This window comes from Dipodomys merriami, unplaced genomic scaffold (assembly GCF_024711535.1).
Source record: "Dipodomys merriami isolate MVZ:Mamm:240054 unplaced genomic scaffold, mDipMer1.0.p SCAF_19, whole genome shotgun sequence".
NCBI classification, from domain to species: Eukaryota; Metazoa; Chordata; class Mammalia; order Rodentia; family Heteromyidae; genus Dipodomys; species Dipodomys merriami.
In genome coordinates, this window is record NW_027203270.1 from 25,917,711 (window position 1) to 25,940,850 (window position 23,140).

At 49.9% G+C, this 23,140-nt stretch overlaps 3 protein-coding genes across 4 annotated transcripts; 1 reads left to right on the top strand and 2 right to left on the bottom strand.

Annotated features, from left to right (window-relative positions):
- Positions 1-302: 302 nt before the first annotated feature.
- On the top strand, positions 303-5,608 carry Psmc3ip (PSMC3 interacting protein). Its single transcript, XM_070027994.1, has 8 exons — positions 303-447; positions 531-631; positions 766-855; positions 3,862-3,973; positions 4,479-4,624; positions 4,754-4,807; positions 5,189-5,248; positions 5,324-5,608. Exons 1-8 carry the CDS (start codon positions 414-416, stop codon positions 5,378-5,380), a joined length of 654 nt encoding a protein of 217 aa, XP_069884095.1. The 5' UTR covers positions 303-413; the 3' UTR covers positions 5,381-5,608.
- Mlx (MAX dimerization protein MLX) lies at positions 5,604-11,468 on the bottom strand. 2 transcript variants are annotated; one of them, XM_070027992.1, is made up of 8 exons: positions 11,379-11,468; positions 10,994-11,030; positions 10,427-10,516; positions 10,081-10,187; positions 9,744-9,843; positions 9,484-9,583; positions 8,943-9,144; positions 5,604-6,671 (listed from the first exon to the last, which is right to left on the bottom strand). In XM_070027992.1, exons 1-8 carry the CDS (start codon positions 11,418-11,420, stop codon positions 6,615-6,617), a joined length of 735 nt encoding a protein of 244 aa, XP_069884093.1. In that variant the 5' UTR covers positions 11,421-11,468; the 3' UTR covers positions 5,604-6,614. The 2 variants fall into 2 exon arrangements, with proteins under 2 accessions (XP_069884093.1, XP_069884094.1); XM_070027993.1 differs by lacking the exon at positions 10,427-10,516 and having other exon boundaries at positions 11,379-11,467.
- Positions 11,469-12,301: 833 nt separating this feature from the next.
- Positions 12,302-17,239, bottom strand: Coasy (Coenzyme A synthase). The gene is made up of 10 exons (XM_070027990.1): positions 17,154-17,239; positions 16,120-16,824; positions 14,950-15,164; positions 14,348-14,479; positions 14,022-14,211; positions 13,875-13,939; positions 13,613-13,697; positions 13,021-13,118; positions 12,785-12,931; positions 12,302-12,686 (listed from the first exon to the last, which is right to left on the bottom strand). Exons 2-10 carry the CDS (start codon positions 16,811-16,813, stop codon positions 12,627-12,629), a joined length of 1,686 nt encoding a protein of 561 aa, XP_069884091.1. The 5' UTR covers positions 16,814-16,824; positions 17,154-17,239; the 3' UTR covers positions 12,302-12,626.
- Positions 17,240-23,140: the final 5,901 nt, after the last annotated feature.

Below are 23,140 nucleotides of genomic sequence, written 5' to 3' on the forward strand. Positions count from 1 at the left end.
AGCCAAAACGCTACGGACCGCGCTCTGAGTTCAACGCCCAACTCCGTTAACACTGAAGAGTGAGCTCAGGGCAGCCGTGGGTAGCAGGCCCGGTGACCTTGAGGCTTACTGCCGTTGATTCCCGTGCCAACACTGCCCTGAAAGCACGGGTGACGCGCTGCAGCCGGAACTGGTCTCGGCTTGGAAGGCCCTGCGTACCCCACAGCCTCAACTAGGGGAGCGGGAAGCGAGGCGGGAGGCGGGAGGCTGGCGGCCGAACCGACCGCGGCGTGCGGAAAGGGCCGCGCCGTTCTTCCGGCCGGCTTCCCCTCCAGCCAATCACCGCTCGAGGCCCTCCCCGCCGTTTCCGGAAGGAGCCGTCTCCTAGAGCAACCGCCATATCCGGTCATCTGAATTCGAGCGCGGGAGAGACGATGAGTAAAGGCCGTGCGGAAGCTGCAGCCGGAGGTAACGGCGCTGGCGAGACCTGGAGGGGGACGGGCGAGGGATGGTTGAGTGACACCCCTTCCCCGCCTCGTCTCCCTCCGCAGCCCCTGGGATCCTCCTGAGGTACCTGCAGGAGCAGAACCGGCCCTACAGCGCTCAGGACATGTTCGGGAACCTGCAGAAGGAACATGGACTGGGCAAAACGGTGAGGACCCCTAACGAGGCCCAGGTTCTGCTCCCTCGAGCTTTCGCTGCTTGCCTTTCACAGGCGGGAATCGCCCCCCCCCCCCCCGCCCAGACCCAAACACTCCTAATTGCCCCGCCCTCCTCTCTTGTCAGGTGGTGGTGAAGGCGTTGGAGCAGCTGGCCCAACAAGGCAAGATCAAAGAGAAGTCATACGGCAAGCAGAAGATCTATTTCGCTGATCAGGTGAGGAGAACCTGTGCAAGTGAACAGCTGTGCGAGAGCCTACATTGAATCAACTCCCACTACAGGTGGCATCCTAGTAATTCATCTATGCCATTAGAAGGGCTTCAGAGACTCCCTTCCTATGACTCAAACTGATTTCGGATTATGGTGGACTATAGAAGATCCTAAATTGTTTCTGCCAAGATCCATTTCTGATTGGAAACTCTTATTTCCCATTATCCAGACAGGCTGACCCTATCCTCTCTCTAAGGAGTTTCCTTCATCTTCCTCCCTAAGCCAACGCATCAACTTTGGACTCTTCAGCCAGATTTCCACCTCAAGTCTCTCAGACATCAATATCTGAATATCATCAGAGTTGAATGTCTCCCCTTCCCTCACCTCCACCCCAAATAAGTTTGGTTTATCTCCAGCATTCCTCATGGTTAATGGAATCATTCTTCACCCAAACCAGAAACTTGGAAATAATTTTTTCAAGTCTGAACAGGGCTCAAATATAGATGATTTTCTTTTTTTTTTTTTGGGTCCGGTCGTGGGGCCTGAACTCAGCCTGGGCACTGTCCCTCAGCTCTTCAGCTCAAGGCTAGTGCTCTACCACTTGAGCCACAGCGTCACTTCCGGCTTTTTTCTTTTTGCTTATGTGGTGCTGAGGAATCGAACCCAGGGCCTCAGGCATGCAAGGCAAGCGCTCTACCACTGAGCCACCTTCCCAGCCCTAGCTGATTTTGTTTGTTTTGCCAGTCCAGGGGCTTGAACTCAGGGCTTAGGCACTGTCCCTGAGAGAGAGAGAGAGTGTGTGTGTGTGTGTGTGTGTGTTTTATTTTGTCCTGGTGTTTGAACTCAGGGTCTGGGCACTGTCCCTGAACTTTTGTTGCTCGAGACTAGCACTGTGCCACTTGAGCCACAGGTCCATTTCTGTCTTTTTGGTGGTTAACTGGAGATAAGAGCTTGCCTGAGCTGCCTTCAAACCGTGATCTTCAGATCTCAGCCTCCTGAGTAAGTAGCTAGGATTAGGCACCAGCGCCCAACTGTGTTTGTGACACGTGGTCTCACTCTGTCCTCCTCTTGTCTTAGCTTCCAAAATGCTGAGGTATGTGCCATCTCACCCAACTGGATTTTTCCCTTCTTGAATCTATCTCCTCACTGCTCTGTCAGCATTGCAGTGGCCTTGATCTCATTCCCTTGAAGGTGTGCCTTGAGCTTTCCAGCAGAATGATCTATCTAAATGCAAATCTGGCCATGTACCCTCCCAAATGGTAACACGGCAGCTAGAGATATGCCCTAGCCAGTGTTACCTGCCCTTATTTCTCCACCCATCAATACTAGACAATTCAAATGTGTTTTACACTTATTTTCTTCCTGCCTAGATTTGTAGTTCCTTTTGACTGACCAGCTCTTACTTATGCTTTATGATTTTACTCACATATCAAGTTCCTCAGAAGCCTTTCCTTAGTGCTCTAACTGCTTCGTTCTCAGGCTCTAAACTTTGTTGAGGTGTGCTGTCTAAAGTTCCTCTAGGGTTGGCCCTATTTCTCATTTTCTTTTTTTTGTTTTTTTTGGGGGAGTCCGGTCGAGGGGCCTGAACTCTGCCTGGGTGCTGTCCCTCAGCTCTTCAGCTCAAGGCTAGCACTCTACCACTTGAGCCACAGCACCACTTCCAGCTTTTTTCTTTTTGCTTATGTGGTGCTGAGGAATCGAACCCAGGGCCTCAGGCATGCAAGGCAAGTGCTCTACCGCTGAGCCACCTTCCCAGCCCGCCCCCCCGCCATTTCTCATTTATACAGCACCCTCACAGTATGTAGAGCCCGAGAAGCATTTTGTTTAAATGAATCAAACCTCCTCCAAGGCTAATTTTTTCTATAAATATTTCATTGTATTACTACCTATTGAAAATCTCCCTAAGGAAGGGTTAGCAAACTTCCAGTATAGGGCCTCACTGTTTTTAGATTTTGTGGGACCTACGTCTTTGTCACTACTCAAGTCTGTAGGCAGAGCAAAAGAAGATATAGACTATTGTAAATAATGGGCATACTGTAAATTTTTATTATCAAAGACATGCAGAATTTTGTTTCTGGGATATTTTCTGGTCCCTGTTTCAAAGGTTCACCATGCCTAAGAGAACAGTCCAAATTGCCAAGCTGGTATTCCCATCCTTCCTAACCTGCTCCTTCCTCTATCACTGGCTGATATGATGCTCAGTGATCTCTAATGGTCTTTTTACAGAAGCTAATTTTTAGACTTTCCCTGGAATCCCTCACCTATGTAGTTCCCTCTACATAGGTCCACCTATGTAGACCTCTTTACCTGCCAGGTTTTTCCTTTTACTATTCTTCCTATTGCCTATACCATGATCTAGATTCCTCACCTTGAGGAAAATGTTATTTGACTCCATCAGCCCATGAGAGATTTTTATCACTAATTTCTGTCCTAGTCAGTATCTTGCCAACCTGGATACTCTTGAGGACAGGCTTTAGGTTTCAACTTTTCTTCCTTTTGGGGACTAGAATTGAACTGAATGATTTCTCAAGAGTACTTTTTCAGCCAGGTGTGGGGACTCATGCCTCTAATCCCAGCATTCAGGAAGCTAAGGCAGGAGGATCATGAGTGCAAGTCTAACCTGGGCAACACAGACACTGTCTCAAACAAAAATAATTTCTAAAAAGTAGCACTTTGCACAGGGCACCTGTGGCTCATGCCTGTAATCCTAGCTACTCAGAAGGCTGAGATCTGAGGATCACAGTTCAAAGCTAGCCTGGGCAGGAAACTTCATGAGACTCTTACCTCAAGTTAACCACCAAAAGCCAGAAGTGGCTCAAGAAGTAGAGCACCAGTAAAAAAAATCTCAAGGACAGCACCCAGGCCTTGGGTTCAAACCCTAGGACCAGCACAAGCGCACGCATGTGCACATGCGCACACAAACACACACACATACACACGTAGCACTTTGCAGGGTTTAGAGTACTGAGTCTGCCTCACACTCTCATTTCTATTTCCCCTCATCTCTGGCAGGACCAGTTTGATGTGGTGAATGATGCTGACCTCCATGGCCTCGATGCCAAAATTGTGGCCCTCACTGCTAAGGTGCAGAGCTTGCAGCAGAGCTGTCGACACATGGAAACTGGTAGGAAACTGGGGAGCCCCTCCAAAGTGTCCATGGGGTTAGATTTGGTCTAGACCTCCAGAATTGCTAAGTGAATGGCTCATTAGCTGTAGGGTCTTGTTGCAGCTCAGAGTGCTTTGGGCTGCCTGAGGCACTGCACTAAGTGAAAAATGCCATTAGTAAATAGCTTTGTGTACGAATGGGTAAGATGAACATCAGCACACGCTGTCCCCATGTTTCCCTTTTCCTGCTTCTTTAATGAATTACATATCTCCCTGCTCAACCTTTTACCCTAACACTTATTGTAGATGGGGAAGAAAGAAAAGTAGAATGAACTGATCATTCTGTAAGCCTTATTTTCTTGAGTATTTCCAGGTTGGGGGGTGGGGGGGGGGGAGATCCCAATTTGGAGAGATCCCAGAGCAAGGTGGAAGTCTGTTTCCTACTTCAGGGAGCACCTGTTGGGAAAGATAGAATCCCTTCCTTCCTCAAGGATAGCAAGTGACCCCAAAGAATGTGGTTTCAGAGCTGAAGGAACTAACTCATAGCCTGACCACTCCGGAGATGCAGAAAGAGATCCAGGAGTTAAAGAAGGAATGTGCTGGCTACACAGAGAGATTGAAGAACATCAAAGCAGCTACTAACCATGTCACTCCAGAAGAGAAGGAGCAGGTAAGGTGGGAAGGAGGCTGGAAGAGTGGAGGCTGCTGTGCAGGTCTGGAATGAACATGAAACTATGTATGTGTATATTCACACTGCTGTGGGCTTGCAGGACTTGGAGGAACTGTTTCTCCCTTCTAGGTATACAGAGAAAGGCAGCAATACTGCAAGGAATGGAGGAAGCGGAAGAGGATGGTGAGTGGGAGCTCCAGGGAGGCACTGGTTGCACTCTGGGGAAATGACAGCCTTGGAGAAACTACTGCCCAATAGCATGATCCAATAGGCAGTGCCCAGTACTGCCCATCTGAAAAGGGGTGACTTTGTTTCTTTTTTGTTTGTTTGGGGTTTTTTTTGGGGGGGGGGTCTGGTCGTGGGGCCTGAACTCAGCCTGGGTGCTGTCCCTCAGCTCTTCAGCTCAAGGCTAGCGCTCTACCACTTGAGCCACAGCACCACTTCCAGCTTTTTTCTTTTTGCTTATGTGGTGCTGAGGAATCGAACCCAGGGCCTCATGCATGCAAGGCAAGTGCTCTACCACTGAATCACCTTCCCAGCCCTGTGGCTTTGTTTTCTTAACAGGCAACAGAGATGTGTGATGCAATCCTTGAAGGCTACTCCAAGAGCAAGAAGCAGTTCTTTGTAAGTACACTCTCCTTTGCTCCCCTGGGGTCTTTGCCCAAGTGTGTCTCATTTACTTCTCTCCTTGTCACACAGGAGGAAGTTGGGATAGAGACAGATGAAGATTGTAAAGTCAAGCTCCCAGACCCCTGAGGGAACTAGGGATTGGAACGAAGAGATTCCCAGGCTGGCCTTCGTGTTGTTTTTGTTGCTCCTGCCGTTCTCTGAGCATAGCACTGAAGAGAAAGGAGTAGCCAGAGTATGAGTGGTAGCTGTGGTAGCTCAGTGCTAGGAGACAGGAAGAGATGGATGGTCATGCCCATTTTGTTGTCCACATTGCAGTGGCTTGAGCTTAACACAAAGACTTGTAACATGCTAAAGGAAAGCATTTGGCAATATTTATTGTGATATAATTTCATATAAAAATATTTAATTTCCTCTGGATATTCAAACCTCCCAGATATCAAACCTGAGGAAGGCAACAGGGAGCTTGGGAAACAAAGGTAAAGCTGCTACTAAATCTCAGTACTTGAGGAGCCCAAAGCATCACCCAGGACTAATCCCAGAAGACCCAAGTGTCTTCTATACCCTTTTGCCTCACCCCAAGTTCTGGGAGAAATGTGGGCAACACTGGCAGATGGTAGAGACCCAGACACACTGGACAGAAAAGTTGAGGTGATGTTGAGGCTTCCTTGTTTAATTTTCCAAAATTGTAAATGTGGCAAAACTGCATTGTTAGTATTTAAGAAAATAAAAAATTTCAAATATGTAGTGCTGTATCATGCCTGCCTTTGCCATGTTGTGCCACTGCCTGTAGGAACGAGAGTTCAGGGTAGACAGGGAGGCTGCTTCTCCCGGTGCCCGTAGCAGAGCGGACCAAAGTGCCACAGAAGGACTGAGTAGGCAGTTCTAGTCAGACACAAGGTGGCCTTTCACCCTCATGGCAGTGGGACTGTTTCCTTTCCCTCCTCCGCCACTCAACTACAGCCAAAATGTCTACACTTGAGCCAAATATTGCCCAAGACACCAAGACAGAGGCCAACAGCTTCTAAATATATGTGGATCACGAGCAGAAATCTGAGGGCAGAAAGGCCAGGAACTCTCAAAAGTACTCAGAACAAATTCCTGTCCTAAGGAATTCTACCAGGAGAGGGAAGACTGGGTAGATTTGACTTTATGGTCAATATAATAAATTAATCAGGAACTTTCACAAAATAAACACTCTAGCCCCACTAAAGATAAAGTAGAGCTAGGAAAACCAAACACCAAGTAGAAACCAGCCAACCGGTGTAAGGTGTTGCAGTCCCTTTGGAGGCCCAGCAGTCCCATGGCCAAATAGTAGACTCAAAGGCCTCTTGTTGGCTGCTTAGCAGGTTTCCAGGAGCCATCAGTAAAGTTGGTTTTTCAACTGATGCAGCACCCCAATCACAATCTCTCGTAGGGTCTGGTGGGGGCAGCAAGAAAAGACAACACTCAGGTGATCACACAGAGTAGCTTTTGTCTACCTAGACCACCCATGCCGAACACCCATGTTCTTTTCACATGAGTATTAAGCTGCTGGTGGCTCACACCTGTAATCTCAGGAGACTGAGATCTGAGAATCATGGTTCAAAACCAGCCCAGGCAGGGAAGTCCGTGAGACTCAACTCTTAATTAACCAGAAAAAACAGAAGTGGAGCTGTGGCTTGGTGTAGAGCACTAGCTTTGAGCAAAAATTGCTTAGGGATAGTGCCCAGGTCCTGAGTTCAAGCCACATGACTGAGTGGGGGGGGGGAAGTATTAAAAATTGAAGCCCCACAGGGCGCCAGTGGCTCATACCTGTAATCCTATCTACTCAAGAGGCTGAGATCTGAAGATCATGGTTCAAAGACAGCCCTGGCTGGAAAATCCATGAGACTCTTATTTCCAGTTAACCACCAGAAAACCAAAAGTAGCACTGAGTGCTAGCCTTGAATGAAGAAGTTCAGAGATACTGTCCAGGCCCTGAGTTTAAGCCCCACAACCACCACCAACAGCAATAAAAAAGACACCTCCCCTCCCCCCCCAAAAAAAAAAAAAAAAGCTGGATGTGATGGCACACATCTGTAATCCTAGCACTGGAGAGGCTGAGGTTGAAGGACTCAAGTTTGAAGTTAGGTTCTTTCTCTTCCCCCCCACCTCTCCCCTACCCCTCTCAAAAAGAAAAGGCGTGCCCGTGGCTCACGCCTGTAATCCTAGCTACTCAGGAGGCTAAGATCTGAGGATCACAGTTCAAAGCCAGCCCAGGCAGGAAAGTCCATGAGACTATTCAATTAACCACCAGAAAACCAAAAGTGGTACTCTGGCTCAAGTGGTAGAGCATTAATGACCGACCAAAAAAAAAAGGGGGGGGGGAGTCCCAGGATATACTGACCATCTATTTTTACTTTGTTTTGTTTTTGTTTGCTTATACTTGGGCCCTGTGCTCTTGCTTGGCTTTTCACCCAAGGTTGGCACTCTACCATTTACCCCTTTTTGGTGATTAACTGGAGATAAAGAGTGACAGACTTTTCTACCCAGGCTGGTTTCAAACCACTATATTCAGATTTCAACCTCCTGAGTAGTTAGGATTATTGGCATAAGCCACTGATACTTGCCTCTATATACAGTTTACTTTGATATGCCCTTGGAAGAAAGGTAAGAAACTATGTAACAAAGGAAATACAACATGTTACTGGTAGAATTTGGGTAGTGGGTACTAGTGTTGTCATATATAAGAATTAAAGTGGCATCTCAGTTAAAAGTTCAAGCCTGAATAAAAGCAGCTGAAGACAGTGCAGTACTATTAACACATCTCTCCATTAAAAGTAAGTAATAAGACCTGAGGACAAGGCCAGTGCCAGTGGCTCACTCACACCTGTAATCCTAACTACTTAAGAGGCTGAGATCCAGGGGCTGGGAAGGTGGCTCAGTGGTAGAGCGCTTGCCTTGCATGCTCAAGGACCTGGGTTCGATTCCTCAGCACCACATAAGCAAAAAGAAAAAAGCCGGAAGTGGCACTGTGGCTCAAGTGGTAGAGCACTAGCCTTAAGCTGAAGAGCTGAGGGACAGTGCCCAGGCCCAGAGTTCAGGCCCCACGACCGGACCCAAAAAAAAAAAAAAAAAAAGGCTGAGATCCAAGAAGTATGGTTCAAAACCAGTATGTGAGACTTTATCTCCAATTAACCACCTAAAAAGCCAGAAGTTCAATTGTGGCTCAAATAGTAGAGTGCTAGCATTCAGCAAAACAGCTCATGGGCAGCCCTGGCCCTGAGATCAAGCACCAGCACCAGCACAAAAAAAGAAAAATAAAAGACCTGAGGACAAATAACACCTTTTACCCTTCACAAGTATTTCCTCTCCTTCCACATAACTATTGCCCAAGCTTGAACTAGATGTTGCCCCTAGGATCTACAAGTTTCCAAAAACCTGAAGTAACTACTGGTGGTAGTTGAGATTTCCACACAGAGGGGCAGAGGAGTGGCTAATGAGGGAGCAATAGCCTGGACTCAAGTTGAGCACTAGGCCTGGCATTGTGTATTCACAGCATACGTGCCAGATGAGACCTTAACTTGAAAATCAAGGAAGGAAACAATGCTGAAAGTTATATATACTCTAGAGAAATGTAACAGCAGATACTTTGCTTTTCTGAACAAATAGCTTACACCACTGCCTGAAGGTGGCAAGATAAGACCCTATGACCAGTGCTGCCCCATACCTGAGGCTTACAGTGCTCCTCAATCCAGCTGAAGACACAGGCTGACAGCTCCTGGAAGCTGGCCACGGAGATGGAGGCATTGAAGGACTCGAATAGGGAATCCATGATCCCTTGAAACACGTTGAACTTGACCTGGTCAGAGATCTGGTCCTCCCCCTCGTGGACGTTGTCCTGATGTGCCTTCACAATCTGCTCATAGTTCCTGAAAGCATGCAGGCTTTCAGGTGCTGTAGCAGCTCAACTAGCTCAAGAAAAAAGGAGGGGTGACCCTGTATCCCCCCTCCACACAAAAGGGATTCCCAGAGAGTTTCGGGGATGTATTCAACATCAGTTAGATACTGAAATGGTGACTCATTCGAGCCTTCCCAGCATTAATCTAGGCACTTATTTCCTGAGTGCTATGGGTAAGGGACCTCTCAGTGGTCAACTCAGGGAATGAGAGGATAATGCACACAAAGTATCTGATATGGCCTTTGAATAAAGGAAGGTGTGCACTGAAGCTGGCCTCAGTCTCATCAGAAGCTCTAATTCCCCCTCTTACACTTTCATTATCTTTAGAGCTGTGACATCCTTGCGTAGTGTGGACACTTCCTCTTCCTGCTTTTTCTTCTCCTTGTGCAAAAACTGGATGTAGTCAATGGCTAGGGTAGAGGTAGACAGAGGGAATAGGTATAAAGGAAGTCTCAAGGCTGATTTTGTTGCCTGTCCCTCAATACCCAAGTTTCCCATTACAGCCACCCTCACAGGGCCAGACCAGCTCCACAGCCCTGTTCCCCCTCTCCCCACATCCCCTGGCCATACTCTTCTGTAGAACGATGGCTTTGCTCAGCTTTTGGGATCCAATAGAGAAGTCCTGCTGCTGGCAGGTAGGGACAATAGTCTGAAGGTCATCATAGCCTCTCTGTGGAGATATGAGAAATGAATTCCTTTATCCTGAGGGATTAAGGCAAGGTAGCACAAGCTTTTCCTCCATTTGCATGCTCACAAACTCAAAAGGGTGGAAGGTTAAGAGACTTGTTCTCAAGGACTGGCTTAGCTTGCCCCAAGGCTGTTTGGGAATTTCTAAGAGATCCAGACGGGGTGAATGAGAAACATGCAGGACCCTCCCTTGTTGGTTGAGGCCTAGGCCTCCAGTCACCTTGATGGCATCCCTCCTCTTCTGCTCAGCCTGAGTGTGAGCTAGCCGCCGGCGGTCTTTGTAGGACTCCTTGTAGGACTCCTGATGGTAATCACTGTCCTCGTCATCTATACTCAAGAGTTAGGGGACAGAGGTCATCTTTTGGGCCCACCTTTCCCTAGCTAAGAAGACCCTGGTACCAGGAAATGGCAGATGGACAGGAAAGCCTAATATCCAAGATGAGGCAGAAGTTGGTGAGACTGTGGCACTCCTTTTCCAGCAACCGTAAGGAGGCAGCTGGAGCATCCCTGTCTAGGGAGGATACTAAGATGATCCTCCCAGGTAGGAGGGGGTGTTTGCTGCCTACCTGTGTTGGGGACAGAAGAGGCACTGGTGGAACCGATGCTATTAGCTCTGGACACTACACTCCCTTTGCGGGTGCTTTCTACAAAAAGCCCTGGAAAAGAGAGGCCCCAATCACTAAGAGGTGGGGAACACTGCCAAGCCTCAAGACACCTTGTGAGCACAATGGCTTCCTCAAATGCTAACCTCTCCCTTCAGCCCCAAAGCCAGCCATTCTAGGCCGCCTTCTTCCCTCCTTCCTACCACACCTCGCTGCCTTTCTCTTGTCCCCAGGGTCTACACTGCTCCACAGGCTCGCACTTTCACCCTTTGGCTCACCAAGGGGCATCTGGGTTCAACGAGAGAGTGACCGGCTGTCCCTATTCCCATCACTTTCCTTACAGAGCAGACAACCAAGTGCCACCCTGGGTTGCTTCCTGCCCATCCTCTAGTCCTCCCTCACTTCTCAGGACAGGACCTTGGCTCAGGGACAGTGGACTGTGCTCAGGTGTGGCTGGCAAGGGTACAAGAATCTATAGAGCAGAAAAGGAAGTGTTATTCCAGAACTGAAGGCCGTGGGGGAGGCACTCACCAGGGTCCAGACTGTTGTCACTATAGGCATACTCCACCTGCGACACCAAGCAAGGGAGGCTCGTCAGGCCTTGGCCTCTAGTGTAGGGCGCACGCGTACCTGAACACACATCTCCGGGGTGCAGGGATCGCTGAGTGGTTCCCCCCAAAGCCAAGCCTAGGAAGGCTCCAGGAGAGCCGCCCCATTCCACCTAGCCAGCCCCCCTCACATTTGGGCACGCATGCTCGTTGGTCTCTCCACCTTCCCACGCCGGACGGGAGCTCCCTTCCCTGCAGCCCCGGGGTCGGGAGAGCAAGGGAGAGACTGCAGGGAGGGGAGGGAAGCCCTTTATAGTCCTGAGCCCCGACGCGCACCAGCCCCCTCGCCCTCCCCGCGCCGGGCTTGCCTTAACCCAGGGGTCCTCCGGAGAAGCGCCGGGTTCGGTCATCTTGGACTTACCGAACCGGAAACGAGCCAGCAGGCGGGTCCCCTGCGGCGAGGAAGCAGCGAGGCGCGTCCACGTGACCCAAGCCCACCAATCCCCGCTGGCGAAGGGAGGTGGGGCGGAGTGCCGCGCAAGCGCAGCCGGGACTTTAAACGCCGGTAGGAGGTATCTCTGGCTGGCGTTGTTCCTAACGCTGACAGCTGCAACGTCAAAGAGCTGCTCTCGCTGGTCCCGGCCCTTCCCTACCACCTTAGTCTCTAGAATGGCGGAGGAGATAGGCGGCACCTTCTGTGAAACGTGATCCCTTCAAATGGTTTGCCTTCGGGTCTGGGAGTGTTCAGCTCAGAGGTAGAGCCCTAGCGTAGCACAAGCAGGAACCTGCCTTTCATGTCCAGCACCGCACACAGAAAGACACTGTGTAAATATTATTGCAGACTCTGCGCATGCGCACAGCTCACCAGGCCCCTAGTCCTAATCAGTATATCAGGAACTGGGCAGAGAGTTCCCCTATCACATCTGACCCTACCAGACCACAAACTCTCCAAGGGCCGAGCCGTCATCCCTAGCATTGATTTTCCAACATCCCAGCCACTATTTAGCAGAGCACTTGTGAAATTAACCCATGTCATAACCCATGTCATAAGGCCCGTTAAGTTATTTAGATTTATAGATAAAGAAACCCAAGTGTCCAGAAAGCCTATTTCAAAAGCACACAGGTAGACAATGGTAGGTAGAGCCCAGGCCAACACCAATCTGGTTAGCTTCGAAGGCCATGCACTTAAACACAGAACTCATGGCTTCTGGTTTTGGCCTGAGCTCTGAACTTGTGGTATAAAGATCCAAAGATTCCTAGTGGCATAGGAGCAGGAAGCAGACCAAACAAGTAGCACATGGAAACATTCACCTTTAATACTGTTATAAGCGCCAGTGTTTGTTCTGACCGAAGTCAGTGATGAATATCAAACCCTCCATAGGCATGAATGGGGATGGGACCCCAGACAGGCTCCCCCTGTGATCCACATCCTTACTGTTGGTCAAATGCCAGCATGTTAGAGAGGCATCTTATATTTACTAGGCCCAGCTACGTCCTGCATAGCTTAGCCCAAAGCCCCTCTAAGCCTGAGACAGTGTGAGCATCCAAGTGCCTATTCCTCTCACCACTGGATCTATCAGCTCCAAGCTCCAGACTGGCCCCATGAGAAGTTATTGTCAGGCCTGGGCCTCAGTCTTGGTGATGCGCTTCTGCAGGAGATTCCAGGCTTTTTCCACCTTTGGACAATCCAAAACATTTGAAGGAAGGACAGGGTCATTTGAAGGAAGGACTGGACATTCCCTCTCTACAACCCAGCCTTTCCCTGGACACCAACCTGGCGCTGAGTAATATGCGGCTCCCACAAGGTGCTTAGCACTACGTGGCTCTGTTCCACTAGCTGCTGCCCACTCATCTGGTTCTGCAGCCGGCTTTGAGCAGCAGCTTCACTCAGGCCATCCCTCTCCACGATACGTCGTACAGCCTGGGCAGGGCATAGGACCCAGCTCAGCTCACTGGATCAGAGCAGGATGCCATCTGCAGTAGGGATGGGGTAGGGTAGGGTCCAGATACCTCAGTCTCAGGGATGACAACGGTCCACACCTCATGTACCATGTTCTGCCAGCCGGCTTCAAGCAGTATGGCAGCATCAATCACACACACATTCTTTCCTGTAGGGAGACCCCAGTCAGTGCCGGTAGCACTCTGATACCTACTTTTTTTTTTTTTGTCGGTCATGGGTCTGGGCCTGGGCGCTGTCCCTCAGCTCTTCAGCTCAAGGCGAGCACTCTACCACTTGAGCTACAGCGCCACTTCCGGTTTTCTGGTGGTTTATTGGAGATAGGAGTCTCATGGTCTCTCCTGCCCGGGCTGGCTTTGAAACGCGATCCTCAGATCTCAGCCTCCTGAGTAGCTAGGATTACAGGCGTGAGCCACCAGCGCCCGGCCTTCTGATACCTACTATCAGGCAAAAAGCCCACAAGGGCTGGGGAAATATTTCAAGTGCTTACTTAGCAAGAATAGGCCCTAACTTCAAACCCTGGTACTGCCAAAACCAAAGGAAGCCCACAAAACAGTCCCCAGGAAAGTGGATGTTCTGGCCCAGGAAAGGGTAGCTCCCAGGGGGAGAATCTGCTTAAGTGCACCCACCAGCCCTCCCACTCACCCTCAGCCACAGCTATCTCCATGTCCTCTCGAGCCAGCTTTTCGATAACTGGCCACACAATGTCTGTGAGCATCTTCATCTGTTTCTGGGAAGGGAGTAGGCAGAGGTTACCTTCGCTGAGAGATGGAGCCAGCCCAGGAGGTGAGAGTGGAGAAAATATGAGCAGAAATTGGCATTTGGGGCCAAACTAGAGAGGGTCACCAGATCCCAAACAATGACTCTAGTAGGTGGCTGAGGAGCCCTTGGAGAAGTGTGTGTTTACCTTGTTCCCAAATACCCGGCTGCCCAGGATTTTCCTGTTGATGAGGCCATCTTGATGGAGAATATCTGGGTGACAGAGAAGATGGACTGAGCAAAGAGGCCAGGCAATCTCCTCACTTCAAAGCAACTCCAACCCTCTGGTTATTACCGGTTCCAAAGGCCTCCACCACAGGCTGATAGGCAAGGCCACCTGGAGCATAGGCCCGATGACCCAGCTGGTCACTGTCGATGATAAATGCCCCCAGACCCTTCAGCCGCTGAGCTATTGAGCTCTTCCCAGAGCCACTGATGCCAGTCAGCCCGAGCACGTAGAGACCTGAGGGGAGCTCTGGTCTCTTCTGGGGATAGAAGAATGGGAACCCCACAGTTATTGAGTCCCTCAAGCTCATTCCTGTAGATGAACCCCTTAGTTTGTACTCTACATTTCTGGCACACCCAAGGAGTGGGGAGGGACAGAAGGAAGGGAAAGCTTACAAATGGAGGCCGAAGCAAATTTCCCAAGATTCGATGGCGGAAGCTGGAGGAGCTGATTTTATCCTCTTCATTTTCCTTGTGGTTCTGGTCCTTCAGCAGCTGGATCTGATATAAGGCAAGCTCTTCCAGGTGCTGAGGTAAAGAGGAAGAGTGAAAAGAGGAAGAAGGGGGCTGGGAAGGTGGCTCAGTGGTAGAGTGCTTGCCTTGCATGCATGAGGCCCTGGGTTCGATTCCTCAGTACCACATAACCAAAAAGAAAAAAGCCGGAAGTGGCGCTGTGGCTCAAGTGGTAGAGTGCTAGCCTTGAGCTGAAGAGCTGAGGGACAGCGCCCAGGCCCAGAGCTCAGGCCCCACGACCGGACCCAAAAAGAAAAAAAAAAAAAAAAAGAGGAAGAAGGACAGACCTGGACTCCTATCCTTCCCTGCCTATCCCAGGTGTCATTTCCAACTCAGTGGGCAAACTGGGAACCAAGTCGTCTGGCTTCCTCCCCTCACCCTGAACCCTCCTTCTCTCTTCTGGGGCACTGATACTTCCAACAGCCACCCACAGTGGCTCCCCCCCTTCCCATCCACTCCCTCTGCCAATTTCTCTCAGGGCTTACATTCTCAAGGCGGAAGCGGTTGACGGCCATCCCCCCGCGATAAGTCTCCTCGCTGACCACCAGGAACTCCAGGGAGGGGTCAGAGCCAGCTGGCCCATAGGGGTCCAGCAAGGGGACGATATCAAAAGTCAAGGAGGGCTTCACGTCCACCAGGAACTCACTCAGATGGTCCACGCGTTCTGCATAAGGTTGGAGCAGCTCAGGGAGCAATTTACCTGGGGAAGCCCAGAAAAACAATGAGATCTTTTTCTAGGGAGGACATTTGGACCACTTTGGAGAAGCACGTCCCTAAGTACTGTGTATCTCCAGAGGGGGATAACAAGAAGAAAAGGTCAAAATAGGCGAGTCTGTCATGAGGAGGGAGGGGAGGACTGAAGAGGAGACAAGACAAGCATGTCTTGTGCCACCAAGGAATTACTCGAGGGCTGGGAATGTGGCTTAGTGGTAGAGTGCTTGCCTAGCATGCATGAAACCCTGGGTTCGATTCCTCAGTACCACATACACAGAAAAAGCCAAAAGTGGTGCTATGGCTCAAGTGGTAGAATGGTAGCTTTGAGCAAAAGAAGCCTACCCTGAGTTCAAGCCCCAGGACTGGCGAAAGAAAGAAAGAAAGAAAGAAAGAAAGAAAGAAAGAAAGAAAGAAAGAAAGAAAGAAAGAAAGAAAGAAAGAAAGAAAGAAAGAGGGAGGGAGGGAAGGAAGGAAGGAAGGAAGGAAGGAAGGAAGGAAGGAAGGAAGGAAGAAAAGAGACAGACGGAGGGAGGGAGGAAGGAATTACTTGAGAACTAGCAGTGCCAGTGGACATCAGAGTTAGGCGGAGAATTCCAAAACCACACTATCCTTGAGTATGGTCTATGGCATCTGTACCATTTATTCCCAGTGTGTCACACTTCAGCTGATCACCTGGAGAACGGTAAAGTGCAGATTCTTTGGTTCCACATTTAGGGAATTCTGAATGACCTCAGTGTAGGTGAGTGGGCCATGTGCTAAGGAAACTAAATTTACTCAACAAAATTTCCATAGCACCAATTGAGTGTCAGGCACTGAGACAGCTGGAAAGAGTAGGAAGTCATGAATGGCCCCACCCTTCCATGATCTTAGCATTAGGGAGATTGCTAAGAGAATGTCGGGGAAGTCTTTGACTGCCCTAATCCAGAGTCCCATTCACTCACTCTTCAACAGATCTCGGTCTGCCACTCCCACCACAAGCACTTCCTGGGCCAGGACACACGCAACACTGAGCAACACCTTGTGGGCATTGTGCAGACGGTCAAACGTGCCACCCACAGCCCCACGTCGGTAGCAACGCACAGGCTGCTTTTGAGATCTGGGTATGGGAGAAATTGGTCTGATAGCAGAATGTAAGGGGGCATTCAAGGACTCCACAGGCAGCTCCTGAGTCCCATAATCGGGGTAGAGCAGCACTGAAGACAGTTGTGGACAACAGCTGTAACAACTGGTGGCATAGCGCTCTAGCTGCTGCTTAACAGGATTGTATTGGCTTCCGTCCAGGGTCTGGAAATCTGTCAGCACTACTTCTGGCGGGTGGGACAGATTCTGCACGGAAGCGGGCATCAGAAAGGTGGTCTTGGGTAGGATATTAGTCAGCAGGATTCTCACGTCCAGGTGCCTGTGTAGGCTGGCGCCTGCATACAGGTGCGCGATGAAATCCAGAACCTCAAAGGTGACCTGCACCGGGCTGGACAGGGGCTGGGCCGGACTCTCCAGGCTCATGCCCGGCTGCAGGTGTACATAGAGTGTGTGATTCACGAAGCGGGCCGCCGAGGTCAAGATGGGAGCCAGGCGGGGAGCCAAGGAGGCCAGAGGCGTCGTCAGCACCAGGAGCCCCGATCTGAATACGGCCATGGCGACGAGGCCTGCGAACAGGCAGGGAGACACGGGAGTGACGGCTCGGGCCTGCAGCAAAGGCCCTGCATGGGGCCTGGCACCCAGGAGCAGGGACGAGACCCAGGACGGACCCGGGGACCCGGATGAGGGCCAGGGGCGGGAGCCCGCGGACGGCGCGGTGACGTCACTGAAATAAACCAAAGCGCTGGCAGCGGCGATGCGGCCAGGACTCCCTGAGTCACGGGGTCGGGGACCTGGGATCCTGATCCCCTCTGGCTAATCTGCACCGGGGTCTCGGAGGAGCTGCAAGAGGGGACCGAGGGGGAGCTCCTGGGCCCAGGCGGGTTCCCCGACTCACTGAAACCTCAGGTGTTTGGTTCCGCTTTCGCCGCCGCGGAGGGACTCGGGGTGCGGCCCGGAAGCACTACCTCACCCAGCGCAACGCCGAGCGACGGGAAGCCGCACAGGCCAAACGTCTCAACATGCGTTCAGCGTGGAACTCTCGCGAGAGGGCTCGTGGTCCGGCGCTGGCGGTGAGGACTCCGGGAACTGAACCAAGTCTGCCGTGACAGGTGCTCGTGTTTCGAGCGGGATGTAAGGGCTGAAGAGCTGAGAGGTTTGTTTCCTACCGAAGAGCTCATGGCCAAGCTAGAATTCACGCCTGGCTTTGCTTAAGTCCGGGGAGAGAGTGGTCGGAGGGTTGCCCTCGCTTTTAGGCCCGCGTGCGCAGAGCCCCCCCCCCCCCCCGTGCCCTCCCAGGCCGGGAATCGTTGTTGAGAAGTGACTGAACAGCTCTGCCCCTCCCCCCCACAGGTGAGGAAATTAGGGCCCGGATGTGCCAGGGGCAGGGCTCATGGGAACTCTTGAGGCTTCTCTTTTTTTGGGGGGGAGGGCAGGGGTGTCGGTTGTGGGCCTCTGTCCCCAAGCTTTTGTGCCCAAGGCTAGCGCACTACCACTGGTTAATTGGAGAAAAGAGTCTCATAGACTTTTCTGCCCGGGCTGGCCTCGAACCGGGGTCCTTAGATCACAGCCTCCTGAGTAGCTAGGATTACAGGCATGAGCCACTGACATCCCGCTCCTCGTGGCTTCTTTGTATGCTGTCTGCACCGAGCAGCATCCCTGTGCCTGTTTACCCGGGCAACGGAGAGCAAGAAGGGTGAGTGGGTTCAGTAGAGTCAAGGAGGATGAATGCGGGCTTTCTTCCATCCGCTTCCCAGTGAACACACAAAATCACAGACCCACTCTTGAAAAGCATTTCAGGGTATCTCACAAGGAAAGTCTCAAGGTTGAAGTTTTAGCAAGGAATTATTCCAATATAACAGGGTCAGACCAGGAGAAATTAAAAAGGGAAAACCAAGTGCCGGTGGCTCAAGCCTGTAACCTTAGCTACTCAGCAGGCTGAAAGAGCTGAGGATCACAGTTCGAAAAAGCCAGCCTGAACAGGAAAGTCTGTGAGACTTTTCTCTCCTATTAACCACCAAAACACAGGAAATCAGTGGAGCTGTGGCTCGTGAGGCTAGCCTTGAGCAGAAACAGCTCAGGTACTGCACCAGGCCTTGAGTTCAAGCCCCAGGACTCCAACTGGAGGTTTTAATCTGTAGCCTCTAAACCCTACCCATTCATGAGTTGATGTTTACCATTTCAGAGGAGAAGGAAGAGGAAGATCACTCTAGTGGACGTCTCCTTATACCTTTAAGTGAAAGGTGTGGTAGAAGGAGTAGTTTAACTGTTTTCCTCAATTTACTTCCTGCTTTTAGAGTTTTTGTTTTTTTGGTGCCATCCTGTAGCCATAGCTCCACATCTGGCTTTTTGCTGGTTAACTGGAGATGAGAGTCTCAAAGATTTGTCTGCCTAGGCTGGCTTCTCAGTCCTCAGATCTCAGCCTCCTGAGTAGCAAGGATTACACACCTGAGCCACCAGAGCCAGGTCCTGGCTTTAAATTTTGAGTCTGGGGGCTGGGAATGTAGCTTAGGAATACAGTGCTTGCCTAGCATGCATGAAACCCTGCGTTTGATTCCTCTGTACCACATAAACAGAAAAGGCTGGATGTGGCGCTGTGGCTCAACTAGTAGAGTGCTGGCCTTGAGCACAGAGAGGGACAGGCCCACTCAGGCTCTGAGTTCAAGCCCCAGACCAGCAAAATAAAAATGTTTTGAGTCTGGCCCATTTGATGTTTGCTTCAAGCAATATAATTTCCCTGTATCCTCACCTCCCCATCCTGCCTCATTAGAGCTTCTGATGTCTCTGCCAGGAGAAAAAGGGGTGGCTAGGGCTGGAGACTTAGTGGTAAGGATTTACTAGAGCTTGAGGAGGCTGGGGTTATAATAATAGCAATGTGGGGGAGAAGCCAACATTCTAGATGAATCATCCAGGGAGATATCAAAAGAAAGAGTAACCAATCCTAAAAGTTTCTACAAAGTGCTGTCCTTCCCCAGCAACTAAGCAACAACACTGAGCAACACCAACCTTCAGCTCTGCACATCTGCCTTTGGAGATCATGTGCCTTTGGAGTCAGGGGCCAAAGAGTTGTAAAGCCGTATACATTGGGTTGGTATTGTCTGTTTGTGCCAGGACTGGGATTTGAACTCAGAACCTACCTCCTTCTTTTGGCTTTTTCTACTCAAGGCTAACATTCTACCACTTGAGTCACACCTCCACTTTAGCTTTTTGCTGATTAATTGGAGATACAAATCTCTAGAATTTGACTGGTCTGGCATTGAACTGTGATTGATCTTCCTATCTCAGCCTCTTGGCTAGGATTACAACACTCTGCTTTGAGTTGGGTTTAAGGGCTTGATTTGAAAAAGCAAAAACAAAGACTGTTGGTATGTCCCAAAGCATTTGCATACCTCATTTAGCACACCAAGTTACTTTGATTCAGAAATGTATGTTTAGTGCAGGTTTATTCTAGGACAGTAACTGGACAGTAACAAAAAGTCCTGACCTTCCTGTGTCTTAGGATGAGGGTGGTTAATAAAAAAAAATTCTTTTTTTTGGGTATGGTCATGGGGCCTGAACTCTGGGCCTGGGTGCTGTCCCTCAGCCCTTCAGTTCAAGGCTAGCGCTCTACTACTTGAGCCACAGTGCCACTTCCAGCTTTTTTCTTTTTGCTTATGTGGTGCTGAGGAATGGAACCCAGGGCCTCATGCATGCAAGGCAAGCGCTCTACCACTGAGCCACCTTCCCAGCCCCTAATAAAAAATTTTTTAAGCCATGAACAAAAATAAACTCAAGCCGGGCGCTGGTGGCTCACGCCTATAATCCTAGCTACTCAGGAGGCTGAGATCTGAGGATCCCGGTTCAAAGCCAGCCCAGGCAGGAAAGACCGTGAGACTCCTATCTCCAATAAACCACCAAAAAAAGCGGAAGTGACGCTGTAGCTCAAGTGGTAGAGCGCTCGCCTTGAGCTGAAGAGCTGAGGGACAGCGCCCAGGCCCAGAGTTCAAGACCCACGACCGACAAAAAAAAAAAACAAAAAAAAAAATAAACTCAAATATGCCGGGCGCTGGTGGCTCACGCCTGTAATCCTGGCTACTCAGGAGGCTGAGATCTGAGGATCTCGGTTCAAAGCCAGCCCGGGCAGGAAAGACCGTGAGACTGCTATTTCCAACAAACCACCAGAAAACCAGAAGTGGCGCTGTAGCTCAAGTGGTGGAGCGCTTGCCTTGAGCTGAAACGCTGAGGGACAGCACTCAGGCCCAGAGTTCAAGCCCCACGACCGACAAAAAAATAAATAAATAAACTCAAGCCGGGTGCCAGTGGCTCACACCTGTAATCCTTTCTACTCAGGAGGCTGAGAAACTCCATGAGACTCTTATCTCCAATAAATCACTAGAAAACTGGAAGTGGCACTGTGGCTCAAGCAGTAGAGCCTTGAGCTGAAGAGCGCAGGGACAGCGTCCAAGCCCAGAGTTCAAGCCCAACGAACAACAAAACACACACACACACACACAAACATCTAAGCAAGAGAGACAGAGAGAGAGAGAGAGAGAATGTGTGAATGTGTGCAGGTCCTCAGGCTTGAACTGGGCACTTTCCCTGAGCTTCTTTTGCTCAAGTTTAGAGCTCTACCACTTGAGCCACAGCTCCACTAGTTTTTTGTTTTTTGATTTTGTGGGTCCTGGGGCTTGAACTCTGAGCCTAGGCGCTTGTCCCTCAGCTCTTCAGCTCAAGGCTAGCGCTCTACCATTTGAGCCACAGCGCCACTTCTGGTTTTCTGGTGATTTTCTTGGAGATAAGAGTCTCATAGACTTTCCTGCCTGGGCTGGTTTTTAACAGCGATCCTCAGATCTCAACCTCCTGAGTAGCTAGGATTACAGGCATAATTGTTTTGTTTTGTTTGGGTAGTTTTTGAAGAAAAGAGTCTCATGGACTTTTCTGCCTGGCCTGACTTTCAAACCATGATCTTCAGATTTCAGCTTCCTGAGTAACTAGGATTACAGGCATGGCCATTAATGCCCAGCTTCTAAGGGACCCTTATATCTCCAGTTAATCAGCAAAAAAGTCACAAGTGAAGTGTGGTTCAAGTGGTACAGTGCCAGCCTCAAATGAAAGAACTTAACTGAGAGTATGAGGCCCTGAGTTCAAATCCCAGTAACCTCACAAAAGAAACCCCAAACACACCAAATAAAACCTTGGGCTGGGGTTTGGTTCAGTGGCAGAGTACTTGCTGCAAGAGGCCGTGGGTTTGAAACCCAGTACAGAGCTGGAGTGCAGGCGGGGTGGGCATAGTGCCTGTAACTTCCTATCTGCAAACTCCAAGGTTTCCCCACAAGGTCTCCAAGACCTTCTATAATGTGATCTGCCTCCTGCCTTCCACTGACTTGCTCTTCCCCCACTGTCCTTCTCCATCTATTCTGGCTTTCCTGACCCCCTGCCTCAAGGTCTAGTACTTGCAGTTCCCTGTCTGGTTTGCTCTTCTATGATTTTTGATACTATTTCTTTGCTGTTTTCCTGGACTAAAATAAAATAGTATTACATTGCCTCCAGTATGGTCCCTCCAACTGTTTTATTTATTTATTTATTTTTGTTGGTCCTGGGACTTGAACTCTGCGCCTCGGCACTGTCCCTGCACTCCTCAGCTCAAGGTGAGTGCTCTACCACTTAAGCCACAGTACCACTTCCAGTTTTCTAGTGGTTTATTGGAGTTAAGAGTCTCACGGACTTTCCTGCCCAGGCTGGCTTTGAGCCAAGATCCTCAGATCTCAGCCTCCTGAGTAGCTAGGATTACAGGCGTGAGCCACCGGCACCCGGCTAGATGTGTTTGTTTGGGTGAGCTTTAAACTGTGATACTCAGATCTCAGCCTCCTGAGTAGCTATGATTACAGATATTATGCATAGCACCTGACTCCAAAATGTTTTCTGAACAAGGACACCATCAGAATCTGAATCTTTTTCCTTTCCTTTTCTCCTTTTTATTTCTTGCTTTTGCTTCTGCTTTTCCTACTCCTCCTTTTCTTCTTTCCTCCCTCCTCCTCCTCCTTCTTTCTTGCTGTCAGGATCTTGCTCTGTTGCCCAGATAGGTCTTGAACTAAAGATCCTTCTGACAGGGCTGGGAAGGTGGCTCAGTGGTAGAGTGCTTGCCTTGCATACCCCCGAGGCTCTGGGTTCGAATTCCTCAGCACCACATAAGCAAAAAGAAAAAAGCCGGAAATGGCGCTGTGGCTCAAGTGGTAGAGCACTAGCCTTGAGCTGAAGAGCTGAGGGACAGCGCCCAGGCCCAGAGTTCAGGCCCCACGACCGGACCAAAAAAAAAAAAAAAAAAAAAAAAGATCCTTCTGAATATCTAGGGTTACAGGTGTGAGCCACCAGCACCTAGCCTTGGATTCTTTTAGCCTTGTTTCTTCTCTACACATCTAGTGGCTGTGTTCCATGTAAGCTATACAGGGGAATGATCCGTAGTAATTCTAACCTGGCTGGTGAAGACTTTCAGCCTTTATTGGGAGTGAGCCAGCCATATTGTAGGGCCATACTCAAATGTACAGATAAGAACTGACACAGGGCCGGGCGCTGGTGGCTTACACCTGTAATCCTAGCTACTCAGGAGGCTGAGCTCAGAGGATCTCAGTTTGTTGCTAACCAGAACCAGAGAGTAATGGGATAGAAGAAAGAGGAAGAAGACAGAGGATAGAAAAGTGGGGTGTCAGGGGGTCCAGATCTCACTGGCTTCTCAACCCTGAGCTCCCATAAGCAAATTTATTCAGTTCAGGGAAGATTATAGGTATGTGCAGAACACAAGGTGTCAATCTATCTTGTGGTTACAATCATTAACGTAAGTCATAGTTTGTGTACATAGTAATAAGTAACTCCCTGTAGTTAGGAAGCAATGAGAAGTGGTGACCATGA